Source organism: Stegodyphus dumicola, chromosome 10 (assembly GCF_044657685.1).
Source record: "Stegodyphus dumicola isolate Sdum_Otavi_A_Nest chromosome 10, ASM4465768v1".
In the NCBI taxonomy this organism is placed as follows: domain Eukaryota; kingdom Metazoa; phylum Arthropoda; class Arachnida; order Araneae; family Eresidae; genus Stegodyphus; species Stegodyphus dumicola.
Genome location: NC_140777.1, coordinates 41,510,899 through 41,532,987, shown reverse-complemented (window position 1 = coordinate 41,532,987; position 22,089 = coordinate 41,510,899). Strand labels below are relative to the sequence as shown.

Sequence of the window (22,089 nt, the reverse complement as noted above, 5' to 3'; positions counted from 1 at the left end):
ATCAATTACATTTCATAACTTAACAGCATAGTATATAATATAGTGTAATACTTTATTATTACTTTAACTAATGTTGGTAATGTCTTACAATGCCTAACTTATCAACTGAATTTTTTATATATATGCTTAACAAATATCCTACTTCTGTAGCATTCTCTGTCAATCAGCAATTTCACATACATACAATAAATACTGAAACATGAACTGCATCATGAATATGGAGCACTACTGTATGTAAATCTTCAAAATAAATAAATAAATTTTCAGAACTATGAAATTATATACATACCTGAAGGTGACTAAGATCTGTTAGAGACCCTCCTCCCTGAAGAGATGTCAGTTGATTATTTTGAAGGAGAAGTGTCTAAAAAATTAAAAATATTACTTTGCATTAAAAAAATGAATATAAAAATATCTATTTTTTATTCATTACTGGTGGAAATATTAATTAGTTTTTATATTTTCTGATTACATTTTGTAAATCTGGCATAAAAACTCTGGCTTTTGTTCACTATTCTCCTAATTCTGAATGCCGTATGAGATAGCTTGCAATTTTAGTATTCGGTTATGATTTAGCAAAAATTGTCAAGTGGTCACTGTGGAATTGACAGTTCCTATCATACAATTTAAGATGCTAGATTTTCAATTTTTTCATCCTTAAAACTCCACATCAACATTAAAAAAACTCACACATTATAAAGAAAAGTTTTATTAGGAAGAGGCATGCACACTTTGAATATATCATCAAACATAAAATGAAAGTTCATATTACTTAATTCCAAAAATTTTTCACACTTTTGATTTTCTTATACTAAAAATTTCAGTTGTCAATTTATCCAGTTCCCTTCTCAACCATCCTTCAATAAAAACTTCACTTTCTTAATACAGTGTAATGTATTTTGCAGTAATTGACAAAATAGATAATCTTCTTAGTAAAACATAAATTTTATTTTTAGTTCATGGAGATAGATATACAATTCTTAAGTGGCAAAATTTCCATACATCTAATCTACTAGCTAGTCAAACTTCAGAATCCTCATCTTAAAACAATTTCCTCTGATGCTGAGCAACAGTTGCATCATACAAATATGGTGTTGCCACTTCAATAATTAATAAAGTTATTTGTTAAATAACAAAATATTACAACCTCTTCCCCTCCAAATAAACTTTAATTTATATTTTTATAAATTAAAGTTTACAATATTTCAAAACAACAATATCAGCACAATACAGAATTAAAATATAACAAATAACATAACAACATACACTGAGGAATAGAGGAAAGAACAAACTATTTTTTTTATCTATATAGAGAAACAAATTATTTAATCAGGCCAGGAAGTACGACTTAATGTGTCTACATTTTTATGGTTTTTACCACTCGATGAATGACCGTGTAATTGTAGGATTATAGTACTAGTGCCCATCTCATAAGTCACGGATTTAGACTCACATTATTTTTGAGCCAAACTAGAGGATTATGATCGGTCATGATGAGGAATTTAGTATGCCTGTCTAAATAACATTGAAGTTTCTTTACAGCAAATATTAGGGCAGCGCATTCCTTTTCTGTGACAGATTACATTTTTTCAGTTTCTGTAAACTTCTTACTGAGGTATAATCCTGGATGTTCCTTGTTTCGTTCACCTTTTTGAGATAAAATGACACCCATACCAGAGTCTGAAACATCAATTTGCAAAATAAACTCCTTATTGAAATCAGGCGAGTGTGACAGAGGCTTTTGTGGCAGTTTTGCTTCTTCAACAACTTGCTCTTGTCTGTTTAGTTTCTTTAAAAACTTCTCCTTGACTTGCATATCAACTCCAGAACTTGGCAATTCATCTAGAGCTTTTAACTGAGAATCGTTTAATTTTGTCAGTTCTTTCTTGCCAGATAGTTTTTGCTCTTTGCGAGATGAACCTTTGTTCTTATCTGCTACTTGCACTCTCACTGAATGTGGCAACTTTGAGTATCTTTATCATGTTTGTTACTCTTTGCTAAGTTTTCTGAAGCGTGCATAGATTCTGAATGTATTTTTAATTTCTTAGCTTTAGAAGCACCTTCACGAGTTCTTTTATCAGCAGTTCTTTGATCTGCTGTAAACAAACTATCAAACACATCTTTGGTTTTTGGAGAATAAGAAACTGGGGAACTTGTAGGGGAATAATCACTCACACTATCCATAGAAGATGAATCACCAAGCAAATAAAGTGAGTCAAATTCCATATTAATAACTTCAGTTTTTTCATCAGTAGATGAATTCTTAGATTGTTTGATTTCTGTGAAGCATTGACAGAGGCCTGACTTTTAGGAGGGAGAGTACTGACCAAATTACCCTGAGTTTTAGCACTATTATTTGTTTGGTTCTGCATCAAAGTTGTGTAGTTCTGCATTTGATTCCTATATTTTTCAAGAATAACAATTAATTCCCTTTCATTTCCATTTTTATCTAATTTCTTTTTCATCAACAGCCCGTTCTCCTTTACTTTGAAATCATTTCTGAAATTTTCACTTTTAGCTTTGCTAAGCAATGAGGCTAGATCTCTGCTTTGATGCTGAGATTCAATTAATTCCTTTGAATTGTTTATCTTTGAACTTGTTTATCTTTGAACAACTGAGCAGTTTTGTTACCCAATACATATCTGCCAGTATCATTTGTAACAACAGCTGCCTTTATCTTTATATGACCAAGTTCACAATTAATTTCAACTTCAGCTAACCGTAGACATACTAAATGGTCACTTAAAAAATATTGTACCCAGACATGTTCTAGAGTCATTTTTGCGTTATCTACGTATTTTCGAGAAATAACATCTACTGTGGCTCCTGTGTCTCGAAGAATACGCATTTCATACCCATTAACTAAACCATTAATTGTAACGTCTTTAACAAATCATCATTTGAAAATACACAATTTACCTTTTCATTTGGTTTTAAAAGCAAGGGCACTGAGGCTTAAAGTGTCCGTATGACCCAGACTCAAAACAACGTGGTCGATATCTTTTGTCATATAAATTTTCTTGGTTTTTGTTTTGGAACTGATTCCTTTGTCGATGATCTTTATGGTATTTTAAATCATCCCATTTATCAGAATGCTTAAAATGAGGCGGATGCTCTATTTTTTTCACAAAATTACCACAACAAGGTTTAAATGATCCTTTGTTAATTTTCTCAGTCTGATTGGCAGAAAATTTTGGTTTTATTGTTTTTCTCACATCTTTAAAATCTTCAATTTTCTTAACCATTTTAGTTGGTGAAATGATGGTTGTCCATTGATCCATAAAATGTTCTTTGAAATCAGAAGTACACTTTTTAATTTGATCAACCAGCATGAGATCTTTAAGCTGTTCAAAAGTTTTAATGTTTAATCCGTTAAGCCATCCTTCAAAATAATTCTTTAATTCATAGTAGAAATCATATTAAGTACTTTCAGTAGATTTTTGGTGTTTATTAAATAATTGTCGAAATTTTTCCGCACTCAATTTAAATTGTTGTAACAGTAAAGATTTTACATATTCATACTTTGTCGCGTCCTCTTCTGGTTCTCTAGCAAAAAGCTGAACAATATCAGGAGGCAGCAATGAAATAAGTTGAGTCACTTGATTTTCAGCAGGTATATTCCTAATTTTAGCTTGATGCTCAAATAACACCAGAAATAAACTTATTTCATCTTCTTTACGGATGAAAGGTGGCATGACATCGTGAATTCTGATTTTTAAGGGCTGCTCAAATAGCTGCATAGTTTCTACCGTCTGTGCTATTGCAGCCATTGCTTCCAACTGAAGTTTATGTAGCTCAAAAACTCTAATTTGCCCTTCTCTTTCGCATTCTTTTCCCCTTTCTTCTCTTTCATGTTCTCTTTCTTCTCTTTCATGTTCGCATTCTCTTTGCGTTCTTCCCTTCTTTCTCTTTCTTCTCTTTCGCGTTCTTTTTCTCTTTCTTCTTTTTCACGTTCCCTTTCCCTTTCTTCTCTTTCACATTCTTCCTTTTTTTCTCCTTCTTCTCTAAATGCAGCCAGTAGTTCTTGAGTAAACTCCTCATCATAACCGGGACTTTCAGTAATCAATTTATGCAACTGAGCAATCTTAAATTCAGGTTTCACGGTTAAACCTAACTCTTCTGCCAGTACTTTTAAATCCTGTTTTTTTCCTCCTAGCTAAGAATGACATGTTGAACAAGTTACCTGTAATAGGCTTTCTTTTAAAATTGAATCTAAAAGATCGGACTTGTATTAAAAATGTATAATTTAAGCAAGGCTTAACTTGTCAAATGTGAAATTCATTCTAACCAATTGGAAAGAATTATTTAAACAACTAGCAGCTTCACTGCCAGCCTTTGTCTGGCTTTTAAATGTAAAGGAAAAATGGCTGAAGGGACCACCAAAAGTTAAATTTAAAAACTGCATAGAATTTTACTCTGCAGAACATCTTCATAAAAAAAAGTTATTATGTATAACAAAATTACAATGAAATAAGCAATATCCCTTATAATAAATATTAAATATCCTAATAAATAAATTAACCATAATAAATAGTTCATATTGAAATCATTTTTAAAACAAATGCAAAATTAAACAGCCGTAATTTAACAATTAATTTAACACCCATAAATAATGTTTAAAACATTAGATTAAATTTATAGATATTAATAAAACCAATTACGTTTTAAGTAAGGTGACGTCATTGATTACATCATTCACAACATAAAATTATATAAAATATTGTAAACAACAAAATTTTTATTTCAAATAAAAATGCAAAATTAAGTTGATTTTTAATACTTAGAAGCGATAAATAATATTTAAAACACGGAATTTATGCATAATAAAACGCATTATTTTTTAAATAAAATGACGACAAAGTATCGGTTACCATAAATAACTTATCCAGCAATGGGTTTCCCATAAGTCGTATTACTTGCCAAAAGAAAAATTGCCAAAATCCTTGCAACCGTCTACCAAAGTAGCACCAAAAATTACAATGAAATAAGCTATATCCCTTAAAACAAATATTAATTATCCTAATAAAAAAATTAACCAACTTTCCATTGAAGAAAAAAATCATGCAAAACTTTTCAATATCTTACAAACAGTGAAATAAGCAAAAAATAACATGAAAGAAACTCAAAAAACAAAAAATTCAGTGCAGAATTTTACTCTGCAGAACAACTTTATAAAAAACATCAATAAAAATGTATTATATATATAAAAAAATGGCAATGAAATATGCCAATCTCTTAAAAACAGTGACATAAGAAATACGATGAAAAATTGTTGCCAAATCCATATTTCTAAAAGAATGAAACTATTAAAAATGATGCGATTTCATCAAAAATCTATCAACAACAATAAGAAAGGAAAATTGTTGCCAAAATCATATTTGTAAAGATGTGAGAAGTGTACTCGGAAGCTTCATTTAAAAAAATTTTTAAAAATACAAAATATTATCATTTTTCCAAAATTCTTTTTGTATAAGCAGTCGCAAGGATGAAAGTTTAACGTGTCTAAAAATAAAAGAAAAATAAACTGTACATTTTTAAACATAAACTTTTTTAGAAAGAATCCAGTTGAAAAGGTGCTAAGCTCACTTTGCTAAATAAATTCGTATTTAATCTATTTATTGAAACACGAAATTTATTTTAAGTTTGTAAAATAGCTAAGTGCCTACATTTCATGACGATGTGAAAATGGAGTGCATAGAGTAAAATCTCGCTTTCATATAGCCCGTTATGTCTCAAAATGACTCGATTTCGTCTCAAAACATAAAATTAAAAAAATTTTAAATCAAATTTCGAAAAAATCGCTTCAAGGTGCACTGGCTCTTGTCTAGATGCACCTCTGTACCAAATTTCATAGCCGCGAGTCTATTAGCTTATGCGCTACGCAAACGAAAGACACACACAGACAAACTCTTTGTTTTATTATATGTAGAGACTTTGCCAGGTTGGCACAAAATAATATAATACTACGTCGGGTTGACGTTTTATCTCACTATTCACAAGCCTTGTTAGCTATAACTATATAAACACCTTTGCCAGTTAGGCAATAAAATGGAATTTTACCCTTGTCAGTTTGACGATTTTACTATCTATCTCCATGTCTGGCTGGCAGTAACAAAAGCAATTTTTGCCAGTTTGGCAGTACACTTTTTACAGTATACAATCTGTAATACGCCGGGATGACATTACTACCTACCACACGCCTGCATGGCGAGAACTACAACTTTTTCCAATTCTGCAGTATAATCAAATCACAAATTTTTTTTTTTTTTTTTTTTTTTTTTTAAATTTTATTTTTAGTTTACGGAGATAGATAATTTATATAAAATTCTTAAGTGGCAAAATTTTCATACATCTACTAGCTAGTCAAACTTCAGAATCCTCATCTTAAAACAATTTCCTCTGTTGTTGAGCAACAGTTGCATCATACAAATACGGCGTTACCACTTCAATAATTAATAAAGCTATTTGTTAAATAACAAGATATTACAACAGTAGTGATATATTGATGAGAAAATACTTGCCGTATTTAAAGACTGAAGTATACTTTTAATTTAACCTGGAATATGCTCCAGGCCTGGAGTATGCTTTTAACTGACAAAGTATGTGAACCAAAATGTATGCTGTTCGATGCAAGCTGATAGAAAAAATACAAGCTTCCAACTTCATCAATAGATAGTCCAACTCCCACACACACACACACACACACACACAAAAAAAAAAAAAAAAAAAAAACTGAAAATAACAGGGGCTGGCTGTGTCAAAATATAGCCACTAGTTTTTAGAATGACAAAACCTAGAGATGACAACCTGTCAGTAGAACTATCAACAATGCTAACTGAATTATAATTGCGATATTCAAGTATTCTTCAGACTGTGATTAGAATAACAACGTATCCACGCATAAGAAACAAAAGATTAAAAATGTCCCTGACCTGATAAAATCAAACTTGTACATTTTGCTGTAGCCAAATGTGCATGGCTGTTACTCTAACAGTTCAATTAATAAATGATTTCTGCGTGAATTACATTCAGTGTCTGACTGGATGAAATGGATCTAAACCGAGTTCTGATTCTTCCACAGAATGTTAAAAGTCCCTATAATTCCTGCATTTAATAAGAAAATCTAGAAACAGTCTACATATAGAAATGCATTTAGAAATATTCTGCACTTATAAGAAAATGGCTGGTAGTTTTTATTGAAAAATAACACTGTCTCTGATTTTATCTTCATAGCCCATTATAGTCTTGTTATTTATTAGATTTCACATACTGCTTACAGTTGTTACCACTGCCACAAGCAACTGAAAAGTCACACCTGCACACAGAATATGATTTTCTGAAAATTTTGAAACAAGTAAACATGGCTATTCTTCAATATAACTGTCTGTATCTTTGAAAAACTTCTTGTTTCTTTAAAAGTGACATGATATATATATTTATCATAACAGTTTTTAATAAAAACAAAAATTACATATATGTTTTATGCTTTCAACAAGTAAGGTACTAATGCCTGGCACAGCTCACAAAGCATGTGCATATGACACCAGCACTGTAAAAGCATCAATAATATAATAGACACAAATATAAACATAAGCATCTAATATAATAGACACATCATGACTCAGCACAGTCATGTGCTTTCATCATTTACTCGAAATTTATTATTTACTTGATTCACTCATACAGAAAAGTCATGCAATTATGGCATCTACAATTCTGTAACAGCGGATATAAATCAGTAATAATTATGGAAAATCTGTAAAAGTTGGCATCCTTATAGATATTTTAAGCATTACAAGAAATGAATCATTTATGATCACATTCGATGATTAACACACTTTATTTACAAAACCATCTATCATTTGCTACTTTATATCAGTTTACTGAATACACGTCTTTGATATGTAAAATATGATACATATGGTAAAGGTCTGATCATTTCTGGGTAATGTTAGATTTATGCATGTATTGCCCAAAATTATATTTGCAAAACTGACTGATCATCAAAAACTCAGATTCAGGGAAGATCTTAGTAGAAACATGCTTCACGTAAAGTACAGTCACCAGATTTATCACCTTCCACTGACAGCGATGCCGTGTATGCTCAAATTGACTTTAATTTTATAATAGTTGTGAACAGCTTGCTTGCCTAATGATATGCTAATCAAATGTTCACAACATAATTTAAAATATCTAACATAAGTATATATTCTTATTTTAATGTAAAAAAAAAAAAAGAATGGCAAAAAAAATTGTAAGTAAAAATGAAAATTTGCTTTTAATTGGAGGTGAGAAAATTTTTCTACACAATTTATTTTTATTTTTCTACACAATTTATAAAAGTTTAAACTATCCATTCATTTTATGTTTCATAAATGACTTTAACAGTTAGTATTAAAGTTAATTACGTGCAATGAGGTAAAAGAATCTGTCAGATGTCAAGGAATTAGTTTGCACTCTTGAAATGTATTTAGTATAACAGAAATTTTAGTTACGTAATAACTGAGTATTTGTGCTGACTGTTGCCTTATGCAGCTTTCATCAAACTGCAATAATTATGGAAAACATAAGAACATTGTAGAACAAAAAGCCAGCTAAAATAAATATAATTAATAGGGTTGAAAAACTATTAATCAGTTATTTTCTAGCAAAATATTTATTTTCAAGTTATTTTCAAGTATTAATAGAATAGTATAGAAATAATTTCAATATTTTTAAAACTATTTCTATTTAATTTGCCTTTCATTCCTCTCCCTCCCTCCCCACACACATACTTTAAATTAACTTTTCAAGACTTTTGATGGTTTAAAAAGCTTCACTAGTTCCTACAAGTATAAATTAATATCAGCCTATTATAATTATTAAAATGTATGTACATTATATAGATAATTGTAACTCTTTAATGAAGATATATTAAAAAATCTTAAATTACAGATAAACTTACCTCTTTCAGAAAGACACGACACATAGAAAACACACCTGAAGGCACCTAAAATTACACAATTAAATAAGTTTCTGTATTTTTAGAATAGAAGTGATATATTATAGAATAACATGTAAATAAACTTACATCACTCAAATTGCAGTCAGCAAGATCAAATACAGGCTCAGGGGTTTCTTTAGCCTAAAAATATTTTATTCAAATATTATAGTTTATATGAATTATGAGACAAAATACTTACTTATAAAAGGCCAAAACATTTTGATAAGATATATGTGTAAATCTAAATAAATATTTCTTTCCCATCTTTTTAACAGCATTATATAAATGAATACTTTAAATAATTTTAAGAACATTTACAGTTGTAAGGTATTTGTTTAAATTAGTATTAGAGGGTTGTTTTGGATAAGGTCATAGAAGAGTCCTTTATAGTGTAACAATTATTTATTAAAAGGTTTAAGTTGCGCACAGACATTACATTTAACTTTAAGAAAATTATACAGCAAGAGTCTGATACAACCTACCAGGTTAAATACTTGGCTTTTACTGAAGTTCTTCTCTGGTTAATCACCAAAGGGCACCCTTGTTGTTACAGTTAGTTCAACAGTTTACATTTGCAGCAGAGATTATATTAAAGGATTGGTTACAACCTTCCCCTCTGGCTTCGCCGATATCCCGGCAAGGAGATAGAACTGGAAGATTTGGGAGCTATTGTAATAGTATGTCTTGTCTAAGTTATTTTGGTTTCTTGGGCAAAGAGACCTCTCTTTGAAGCACTGTCCGGAAACACAAGTTCTTGATTATTTCGAGAATGCAAAGTAACTTATGGCGGTCTAATTCTCTTTCTGAGCGGAAGGAATGGAAGAAGTGGATGAGTCTTTGAAAGATGTTAATGCACTCATGCTGTCCGTTACATCCCCCTCCCCTCTGGCTCCGATGTCGTCCCGAGGAGGAACCAGCAGTACGTTTCCCGGGACGTCCTCTTCTGCAAAGAGGTTGAAGAGGTGATGAACTCGAGTCAAAGCAAGGTCCTACGGCCAAAGAATGATACACACCTAATGGAGTATGTGGCTCACTTAAGTTTGAAACCTCATAGGTAGTTGGTGAACAGAGTCATAATAATGTAAGGGCCGTCTCGATGAGGCATAAACTCAGATGTTTTCTGTTTGGTGGATTTACTCACAGGATGCTTGGAAATCCAAACCCAATCTCCAGGTTTAAATTGGTATCCAGGTCTTCGACTTGCGCCAGCATATTCTTTTTGGTAGTCCTGTTTTTTTTTTCAACTAGTTCTTTTACCTGGTTAACTGTGGTGGCAAATCTCTTCAAATATGGGGTAATTCCTGCTACAAAATTATCATTGGAGATAATATACCTAAGATCATGTGTAACATCATCTGGTGTATATAACTTTCTACCAAATTGAAGGAATGCAGCAGTTTGGCCGGTGGTTTCCCATTTATGAGTATTCACTGCGAAACTAATTGCCAGAAGTTTTTCTGCTCAAGAAGAATGCTTGTCGCCCACAAGTATGGCTAATCTAGGTTTCAAATCCCTGTTCTTTCTCTCGACTGGATTTGCTTGTGCGTGATACACTGGCATAAACACTTGGTTAATATTAATAAGAAAGCACACTTGCTGCATGATAGCATTAACGAACTGAGTTCCATTATCTCTAATTAGTTTAACAGGCAATTCATATCATAAGAAAACTTCTTCAATTAATATAATGACACATTCCTTTGCAGTAGCAGAGGGTAAAGCGATAAGCTCCACCCAATTCATGTTGCAATATTCAACAATCAAAATCCACTTTTTTAATTGTTACTTTTAGGTAGTGGAACAAATAAATCGATGGTAAGTGTTTCGAAGCGTTGACCATATATTGGTGTCTGTAAAAAATCAGATGGCTTTTGATTTGAAGGTTTATAACGGTTACACTTGTCACAGCTTTTTATGTAATCTGCAATGTATTTGCACATTACTGTGAAATAATACCTCTGGGAAATTCTGTGGCATGTTCCCTCAGCACCATAATATCCTGCTGTAGGAGCATCATGATATTGTTGAAGAATTCTTTCTCATTGATGTATTTAGTACTACAAGCTGAGCTTTCTCTGATTCAGACTCTGGGGAATAGTGATATAACATTCCTTGATTTATTCTATAACCTCGTTTGGTCCAATTAGAAAAATTTCATCTTTGACTTCACTTTCGAAAGAATCTATGATTTTTTTAGAATCTGTATCCTTCAGCTGTTCTCTATGAATTCTGCTGCACTTCTGGTTGGCATGTTATGGCAATGGTTATTGTACAGTCTTCACATGATTCTTCTTCATGGTTGCACACAGGACATGACAACATATCAGCTACAAAATTAGCTCTTCCAGGAATGTATTCCATCTTCAAATTATAAGACTGCAATTGCATTACCCGCCTTGAAGTCTACCCATAGGTGATTTTAAGCTTAAAATCCACTTCAACGGTTGGTGATCTGATGCCACAGTAATCTTTTGACCATCAATGTAGCCAGGAAATTTGTTCAAGGCCCATACAACCGCAAGGGCTTCTCTTTCTGTTGTAGAGTAATTTCTTTTGGTGGCAGACAACAAGCAACTAGCATATTCTATTGGATGTTCCTCTGAACCTTTTCCTTGTAATAGCACAGCATTCAAAGCATAATTACTAGCTTCGGTCTGAATAATGTAAGGCTTTGTTGCATCATTTTGCTTTAAGATGGGAGGGCTAACAAAAAGTCTTTTTAATGTCTGGAAAGAATTTTATTTCTCTGGTCCCCATGTCCAGCTTACATTCTTCTTAGTTAGATTGCTTAGAAGGCTAACTATTTCTGAAAATTTCAGTATGAATCTTCTATACCAGGAACAGGTCTGCAAGACTGCACTTGTTTCACGTTTTTTTGGAGCAGGCATCTTCTATATAGCAGACGTTTTTTCTGGATCAACTTCTACTCCTTCACTAGTAATCCAGTGACCAAGATATTTCACTTTACTGCAAGCAAAATTGCAGAAAGTTTAAATTGCAACAATCTCTCAAAAACCGCTTCTAGATCAGCTATATGTTTTTCAAAAGTCTCCAAGTTTTTCACAGTATCATAATATCGTATAAGTACGAGAGAACAAGCATATCCTTTAAGCTACTTTGGAATTTATCAATTATTCTCTGAAAAGTGACTAGAGCAGTCTTCAGTCCGAAAGGCATTGGAACAAACCGGAAAGTTCCAAAAGAACAAACAAATATTGTTTTGTCTCTGTTTGTAGGACAAACGCTAACTTGATGATACCCAGACCGTAGATCAATGGTTCTCATATATGGTGTATGTTCAGCAGCATGCAGTAAGTCATCCATCCTAGGTAATGGATATGAGTTCGTCATAGTAACAGCATTCAGTCCTCGGTAATCAACGCAAAGTCAGATTTTTGCACACTGGCACAGCATATGGAGACTCACATTCTTCTATTATTTTCTTCTCCAACAGATTGTCAAACTCCTTCTTTAAAATCTCCTTCTTGGGTGGAGACATCCGGGATGGAGGTACAGAAACTAGAGGATTATTCTCGGTATTTATGTGGCGTTCAATATAAGGAGTTGCTTCTCCCCCTGTTTGGAACACAGTTTCATATTTCGTTAGTACAGCATTGAGTTTTTCCCTTTCTTTTCCAGTTAGATGTCTTCCTTCATTTTCTCTTTATTGCATTGTGTTGAATTCCGCATTACTTTCTGGATGCTCGGATGGTTTGAAAATGTTGTCACAAAATCACAAAAGCTAAATTTCTTTTTAGGATTATTATGGAAATACCATCTATTATTTGGAAGGTCTAAAACAATTACCGCACTACGTAAAAATTCAGTTCCTAAAAGCATTCTGTTATCTAGTGCTGTAGGTAATGCAAATAAAGTTATAGGGAAAGATCGTCCTTCAATTTCAATATCTTCTTGTGTTGTATACACTTCTGTTTCCTTCTGAAGACCATCGGCGAAGGTAACATTCATACTGGTTTTCCTAAATTCTATTCCTCTTTCTCTCAAAAGACAATATAACGTTTCTCCCACTATAGTGTGGCTGGCTCCAGTATCAGCACAAACAATTCTCGTAAATCCGTTGATTTTTATTCTTAAAAGAGTCGCGTGAAGCATCTCTACAGACAATGTATGTACGTTTATAGCTTTGGAGTCAGCTGATTCTTTACTTAAAGGAGGAGAGCAGGTTGGACACTTTGCCCTAACAATGCCTGATTTTCCACAACCATAACAACTAACAGTTGGTCAATCTTCTCTCATGCCCTGTCACTGAGTTTTTAACAATTTGGGGGTTATTTTTATAATTTTTAGGACCACTATGTTGAGACGTTTTGGAGTGTCATTATTGACGGTTCTACATCTGATGTTTTTAGCTCCTCCATATAAATCTAATTTATCAGCCAGTTGAAGAGGATCAGTCCACTCGGACCAATGATCCACAAAATGTTCTCTATACTCAAAAAGGGACTGTCTTTTAATTTGGTCCTATATCATCAAATCCTTTAACTTCTCAAAAGTATTGACTTTTAATTCGCCAATCCAGCCATCAAAGAAATTTCTCAAATCAAAGTAAAAATTTCGCCATGTATTATCAGAACTTTTGCGATGTTGTGAAAATAACTGTTGAAACTTTTTAGCACTTAATTTAAAATGCTTTAAGAAAATTTGTTTGATGTCATAATCTTGTGCATCACTAGCAGATTCCTTTGCAACTTCATTATGTAACAAACCTGAGATACACTACCCATTTCCCTTGAGGTATGTTCAAAATTGTTAATTGCCTTTTAAATAAAGTGAAAAAAAGGCTCATGCCATCACTTTTTGGATTAAAGTGAGGAATTAAAGTTTGTAATTGTAACTTAGGATATCCGTGTCGGTGAGTTCCAAAGCAGGTATGGGATCATGAGTAGCACCTGAACTAGCTATTTGTATTTTCAATTTCACAAGCTCGTGCTTGCGTTCTTCTTTCTCTTTCCTTTCATTATACTTGCGTTCTTCACACTCTTTTCTTCTTTATATTCGTGTTCCTCATGCTCTTTTCTTTCATTAATTTCCTGTTCCGCTATTTCTTTTCGTTCCACAATAATGTTAAAAAATAGATCTTTTGTAAACTCTTATTTATATTCCTTACTCATTAAAATGGCATCCTTAATATCAATTACTGTCATTTGTTCTGTAATATTCCCACCAAGTTCATTTCCTAGAACACACATATCTTGTTTACGTTCTTTAGCAAAAAAAATGACCTGGTGATGTGTTTCACTTAAGATAAATTCTTCGATGAAAAAAAAAAACTTTATTATGGCCCAAAATAGAAGGTTGTAATGAGGTTTCCTTACCCAGAAAAGATGTATAGTCATTTTACCACAGAATGGCACTACACTAAAGTTAGATATATCAAAAGTAACACAGTGTCAAAATAATATATGGAAAAACTCCTTAAAAGAAAACATTTTACAAGGTTTAGAAATGGCACAGTTTAAATAACATTGATAAAAAAATTTTCTGTTAATTATTTCTATTTTCAAAGAACAAAATAAAACATTCGTGGATAGCAATAAACTTATAAAAAACTAAAAGAATTAAGCACACCTGAAGTGTATATCAATCAGTATAATAAATAACATTTTGCCAGGAAGAATCTTGCACTTCTTTACATCATCAAATATAAACAATTTTCCAGCAATGTAACCAAAAATGTCAGAAGAAAAATATCAATAAATAAAATCATTATGGCGGCACAGGGTAATATCAACATGTCATTGAGTTACTGGTTCGTCAAGTTATGCTTAAAAAAATCGAAACTACATTTATAAGATTGAATACATTCAGCATATTACATGTAACAACTTCTAATACAGAATTTTATTCCTAAAATGCCTCGCTTTGAATATATTACACCTTTTTATGTTTTACCACATTTACCATTTTGAAACAAAACTGAATACAGTCAAAAGTCTTTAATCAGGATGTCCATTATCTGAAATTATCTATAATCCGAACCTCAAAGCTACAAACTTTCTGCGCATGCGTAAATGCATAATACCTTTACGCATGCGTATATGCGTTTATGCATGCGCATAATACATTTACGCATGCTCATTTAATGTATAACGGATGGTATAAGCTAAGCTAAAATTATCTAATTTTCTATTTTAGTTAATGTTGCAGATTGCGTTGTTCCTTACTCTTCTAATTGGATCCGGCTTATTATTTTTTACAGACATTTAGAGCAATTTTATAAAAAGTAAGCTTGAAATTTCAATTATGTCAAAAAGAGTTTCCAATTCTGGAGCCGCCAAAGGATCTACAAAGCGAAAGCATGTTTCAATGTCGATTAAACAAAAAGTGGAATTGCTGCAAAAAAATGGATAAAAGCATGAAGAAAGTGACAAGAGAGGTGATTTGTTCCTCCAACCATTCCGAAATCTGTTTATCAATTTCACTGTGCTCTGCGAAAGGGGGGGGGATGTCGTGGCACGCAATGAACTGGAAGTTGATCAGTCAGCACTATCCTCATCTTCAGGGCAGATGTTTTTATTTTATTCCGCTTATAATTCCTCACTAAATGTAGTGTTTCATCTCGATGTACTCCGATATAATTTTAATCAATTTCCTTGTCATTATAAATATCATGAATACACATCAAATAGTTTTCTGGTTGCAACTTTCTAATTTCGACGATGCATAATGTATGCTTTATGCATGCGCGCGTTGAAAGAAATATTTAATAAAGTAAACAAATAAATATCAAGCTTTTTTTTTTTTTTGTCAATTTTGATACCCTTTAGATCACAATTGTTCTTTATTTCATAAATTGCGGTTTCATATTTTTAATTTTATAATTTCTGCATGCCATCTTACCAGATTTAAACTGATTATCTATAATCCGGAAAAACCGATATTCCAGAATCGCCGAAGTCCCAACAAGTCCAGATTAAAGACTTTTGACTCGTGCACTCATTATGTGTAAACAAAATCAAAGAATTTCTTAATCACTTCAAAACGATACAACATTCATAAAAGATATACATATATACTTTAAAAATACATTAAAGTATTTTTACATTTACATATTTAAGTATTTTCACATTTTCAACATTAAGAGTTAACACACTATAGAACATTAGTGTTTAAATGCAAAACAAATTATACCAGTGAAAACAAGCATTTGTTGCTGATAAATCATAAGAATGGCACAAAAAAAAAAAAATCAGAACTGACAGGCAAGGTATTCTTTACCTAAAGTTTTAGGAGTTGGATACAGCGGGTGTGGATGTAAGAACTATTTCTGAAAAAGAAAGTGAGCAAAAGCCAAGCGAGGAGTTGGATACAGCGGGTGTGGATGCAAGAACTATTTCTGAAAAAGAAAGTGAGCAAAAGCCAAGTGAAAATTCTTAAAGCTAAACATTAATGTTGGGTGTCACTTTGACTGGTGGATCGTTTTGGATAGGGTCATAGTGTAACAATTATGTATTAACATGTTTAAGTTACACACATGTTTACGAAAATTACAAAGCAAGAGTCTGATACAACCTATCAGATTAAAAACTTGGCTTTTACTGAAGTCCTTCTCTGGCTACTTACCAGAGAGCACCCTTGTTGTTACAGTTAGTTCATCAGTTTACATTAGCAGCAGAGTTTATATTAAAGGATTGGTTACACCAGTTATTTTATACCAGAATCTATACTGTCATTTCCCTTTTTCTGCCTTCCTGCAAGAATGTAAATGTTAGCTTTGGCATACTTAAATGAAGTAGAAAGAGATTGTATTTACAGGGAGTTTTTAGACTGTTTATTTAGAGTACATTCCACCTGTTGAAGGCCATGTTACTAGTTGATATTCTACAATAATAATGTATCTACAGTGTTGCTTTGATTTTGCAAATAGTGCTGTCATGCCAGTTAGGTTTGAAGCCAACGTGCATGTTAATTATTTCCGTGTAGCCTTTGGCTAACTTAAGATTAAGCTTTACTTTAAATTTGAATTCCTTACTTTTCAGTTTGCAGCATAAATGGTGACTGGTTTTGTAAGCACCAGGAGTGCCTTCTGTTAAACTATTTGAGTTCGTAATAAAAGGGTTTTTTACACTCTTCTTGCATTTCTGCTTATTTAAGTAGACATAGTGATAAGTTGTTTACATCTACTGAAGTTTTCTTTTCATATATGTTACCAAAACAAGTAAGACTGGCACCTGAACTTCAATAAGGACCAAAAATTTTATGTTTAGTCTAGTCTTCTCAATGTTGCTAGCCCTACCGGGCTAGGTAGTCTAATGATGGATTTGGATTTATTGCTGACATTATGAAGGCAGCCACGAAACCTGCACTGACTTTTGATGGGATGACTTTGGTAACTAATTTCTTTGAATGGTCAAATTTGCATTTTGTACTATATCCTACTAGAAGCACAGAAAGTTACAACAGCAACTGCTGCTTTAAGACGACAGGATTTTTACTGGCATAAATGCACTAGCAAATTGGTGTTGGGTAATTTGGGGTGTGACACCCATTCCTCATCATAAAATTGTTCAGTAACCAAGAACTGTTAAATAAACATTAGTTTTAAGTAAAAGAATTGACTGACTTTATTTGCACAAAATTTAAATTCTAGGTTGCTGCCTCAAATACCAGATTTCTTTGAACTGAGAATTCCAATGACTCTTCAATATTTGTCTGAACTCGTCGTGAAAATAAAAAGCAGGCTCAGTGCGGGAAAGAAACATAATACAACTATAAGCCAAATCGGCAAGTTTGGCCAGAATATTGAAAATAGAAAGATTCAACCATGAATGGCAGCAACCAAAATGAAGGGCAAAGGAGAAAACAGAAGGAAGGAAAACATAAAAAAATTTTAATTAACCAGAGATACTGAGGACAAGTGTGTACAATAATTCTGGATGCCAGAAAACCCCTTTAAAATTCAATTAAATACTGTAATTGTTAAAAATGTGGCATTGCCAGTAGTACATTGTTGAATAATGTCCCTATGGATGCACTGTTAGACAATCAGTGCAGCTTTCTATTGGAAAAAATTTTCTGTAAGAACTTTAAAAGGTGCAGATTATTTGGAGTGATGGGAGCAATAAGTTATTTTTGATCAAGGCAAGCAGTGCTTGTGCAAAGGTAAAGTAGCACTGCACATTCAAGTTAAAAATTAACAGCAAAAGATCATATGCTTTGTTGTAAAAAATCTCCAAGTATCCGTAATCTTGTGTATGGATTTCTTAACAATAGCGGAGGCAAAATAAAATTTTCAGGAATCCCGTGTGCATATGAAGAAACTGGAAGATAGAAAAGCACAGCCACCGGTAATTGAACTAAACCATTTAGAGGCAGAATAAAAAGGCCAAGTTAGAGAGTTTGGTAAGTCAATTTTCTACATTATTCGATGAAATGCTTGGCCACACACAGATTGTGAGCCACAGCATCGAAAATGGAAAAGCGGCCTTAGTAGGAGCAAAGCCTTATTATTACAATAAAATTAGAGAATATATTATAGAAGCTCATATTCAAATGATGTTGTGAAATAAAATTATAACTCTGATAAGCAGCCCTTACACTAGATCTGTGGTTCTATGTCAGAAGACAAAAAATCTTCCACTTACAGATTTTAAAGTGTTGTGATTCACAATTGACTGTCAAAACTTAACAGTGTGACTCAATATTATGTCTATCAAGTTCCTTCCCATAACTGAAGAAATTAATTACAAAGCTAAATACAGGGCTGTGGCGTCGATAGGGAAAATGACCGATTCAGACTCTGACTTCCTCATATATATATGTGTGTGTGTAAACATATACGCATAGGTTACAGCTTATTTTTTTAATATAAAAGAAGTAATAGATGCTACAGGAAAAAAAAATTATGGCATAGCAAATTATTTATATTAATTAGCATTTATTATGAAATAGCAAAACTGGCATTAGTTATTTCTAAGAAACAGTATAGCTTTGGCAAGATCCTCTTTGTTGGAGGCCCATAGATCCAATTTGATAAACTTCAGAGTTTTCCACATTAACTTTAGGAGGAGGAGCTGTTACTGTTAGGGCTACTTCTTTTAACCTTTCAGGATAGATTTTTATAAGTTCTAAAAGACGTGTCTTGCAAGTGAATCATATTTCTCTATTTCTTCATAGGACCTGTAGAAATTTTGTTTGTAATTTTTCATTTTTATATCTAAAGGCTCTTGGTTCTTTATTTTCATTCGCTTTGCCTTAGCCTTTTCAATATTATCCAAAAATACACTCACGTTTGTGAAAATTGCAACACCAAGAAGGAATCGTCATAATTGAATGCAATTTAATACACAGTTGAGTGGTAGTGGTACAAATAAATGATTAAATGTTCAAAGCAAACAAACAAGAACAAGAGATCAGAATCAGTATTTTGTGTGGCCACCACGCGTCGCAATAAGTGCTGCTACACGACGTGGCATGGAGTCAAACAAAGTTTGAATGTCTGACTGAGGAAGAGCATTCCATATCGTTTGTACGCGTACCCAAAGTTCGTCTGCAGACGCAACAGGACGAGGATCACGAGCAAGACGCCGACCAATGACATCCCACACATGTTCAATTGGCGACATATCCGGGGAACACGCAGGCCAAGGAAGAAGCTGTACCTGCTGCGCTGCAAAGAAGGATTTAACAATCCGAGCAGTATGAGGGCGGGCATTGTCCTGTTGAAATACAGCGCCTGGCAAGCTTTGAAGGAAGGGAACAGCTTCGGGCTGTAGAACTTCACGGATATACCGATTGCTGTTCAGATTGCCCACAATTCGTAGCAATTGAGATCGTCTATGATATGCTATGGCGCCCCAGACCATAACTCCGGGTGTTCATCCACTGTGGCGTTCGATAATGCACTCCGGAAGGTGGCGTTCACCGGCATAGCGTCTGACACGAATGTGGCCATCATGGTACCACAAATTAAAGCGGGATTCGTCAGAAAACACGACATGCTGCCAATCAGCACGCCAGTCTCTATGCTGATTGGCCCATTGTAGCCGCAGGCGGCGATGGTCGTGCGTTAGGGGGATCCTGTATAAAGGAGTTCGTGCGCGCAGTCCACACTGCAGCAGACGTCTACGAATTGATGAAGCACACAATGACACACCTGTAGCTATTGACCACAGTGCTGCCAATTGTCTAGAGGAAGCTGTACGGTCCGTCCGCGCCATGCGGACCAGGTGTCTATCATCGCGAGCTGACGTCACATTTCGGGGTCCACTCCCGGATTTCCGAGTTGTCCGACACTCGTCCGTCCACTGCTTCCAAACGCGCATCACTGTGCTGCTGTTACGCTGCACACGAGAGGCTACTGCACGATACGACAATCCAGCTTCACGAAGGCCGATGATTCTTCCTCGTTCAAACTCTGTAAGTTGTTCAAATCTCGCTCTCTTTCGTCGACGAGGCATAAGTACAGATTGAGTTAACGTTTACCACTAGCAGATAATCACCGATAACCATACACGCCTCGCTACAGCCGTCTATTTATTCGGATCCATCAGCCGTTCAGAGGGCGCTGCTCAGCATACGCATGCGCTACGGATTTGCAATTCTAATCATTTGCATATCATGCGCTACTTTGCATTTCCTGAAAATTTCAGCTCACTCGCGTAAGTCCTTCATGGTGTTGCAATTTTCACAAACGTGAGTGTATTTCTCAAAATCTAATTCATCACTGGAAGAGGATGATGAAAACTCAATTGCAATGACTGTACTTTCACTGTCCTGATTCGAATTCTCCAATTGTTCTGAGAATAATTTCATTCTTAATGAAAGTTCATAGATGACATTCTTTGCCTTTTTAATCTGTTCGTCATCCAAGAAAATTCAGTGTTTCAGATCTACATATATTGAACCCAGCAAGATCTCATTGTCTAGCAAACTAGTTTCTCTTTTCTTTATTGAAGAAATGATTCCTTCTGCAATAAACCCTCCATTTCAGAAAGAACAAACATCCCATTCTTCTATTCTCACCTCCTGTCAATTCTTCAGATTGCAGCTTTTTTGTGGCTATATATGGTGTAGAGAGAAGAGTTCCCAATTCTGCAAGATTATTCCACAGTCTTTCTGTTAGCGAAACATTAGGATTATCTACTTCTTCTAAAAAAGTTCTTAATTTGAAAAACTTTTTATCATCAAATATGTACTTATCGCACTGCTTGATCAATAATTGCTCCTTTTCCTGCTCGCTTCCTAAGAATGGCATCAATTTTTGGGGGATCTTGCTGCTCTTGCTACTTACCTAAATTTACCAGTGAGGTTTGTAACTAAATGAATCAATTTAATTGCTAATGGCAAATATCATATTCATTCTTATATTTATTTATTAATATGTCAATAAAATAGAAAATAACTATTTGGTAATGTATACAGTCCATAAATAAAAATAATAACTTAGCTTGTCATTAATTTTTTTCAATTCATTTTAATTTCATTTCAAATGCAAACTGTCCAACAAAAACTGGAGTCGGAGTCAATGTGTTTTTTAGCGACTCCAACTCCGACTCCTTTTACTCAAAAATCTATTATTAAATTATAGTATAAAAAAGTATAATCTATTATTAAATTATACTTAAGATATTTTCAAATTGCCGTATAGCCAGAAGACATGCTGAAAACTACATTTATCATAAAAAAGGGTGCTTATGCCTTTCCAAGAAAGAAGCAATATTTACTTGGTCAGCCAAAGCAAATGCTGCTTTCGAACAATTTAGACAAGCATTATTTCAAGTGCCCATATTAAAGTCTTCTGAAGGCAATGAAAACTTAGAACTGTGACTACCTCCAATTAAGTAATGGGTACTGTTCTAACTCAAAAAGGTTCCCCAGTTGCATAATTTAGTAAAACGGCCAATCCTACACAGAGAAATTATATGGCTACCGAAAGAGAAACACTAGCAGTTTTGTTAGCAGTTCAAATATTTAAAGTATATTTGGGGAAACTTTCTGTTACAATTTATTTTAATCATGTGGCTGGGAGTCAGGAAAGAATTTTTTGCAAGAGATTGAACAAATAGGTCCTTAAACTTAAAGAATTAAATATAATCAATGAATTTACTCCTGAAAAAGAAAAAGTGGTGGCCGATGCATTATCA

At 33.4% G+C, this 22,089-nt stretch overlaps 1 protein-coding gene across 9 annotated transcripts in view; it reads right to left on the bottom strand.

Annotated features, from left to right (window-relative positions):
• LOC118190788 (E3 ubiquitin-protein ligase LRSAM1-like) overlaps positions 1-22,089 on the bottom strand; it is a 153,963-nt gene that overhangs the window by 113,039 nt on the left and 18,835 nt on the right. For all 9 annotated transcript variants that reach the window (XM_085824893.1, XM_085824892.1, XM_035361564.2 and 6 more), the window contains 3 exons: positions 9,071-9,124; positions 8,945-8,989; positions 290-364 (listed from right to left, as the gene is read on the bottom strand). In XM_085824893.1, coding sequence (XP_085681019.1) covers positions 290-364; positions 8,945-8,989; positions 9,071-9,124 — 174 coding nt within the window. The remainder of the gene's footprint in view (positions 1-289; positions 365-8,944; positions 8,990-9,070; positions 9,125-22,089) is intronic.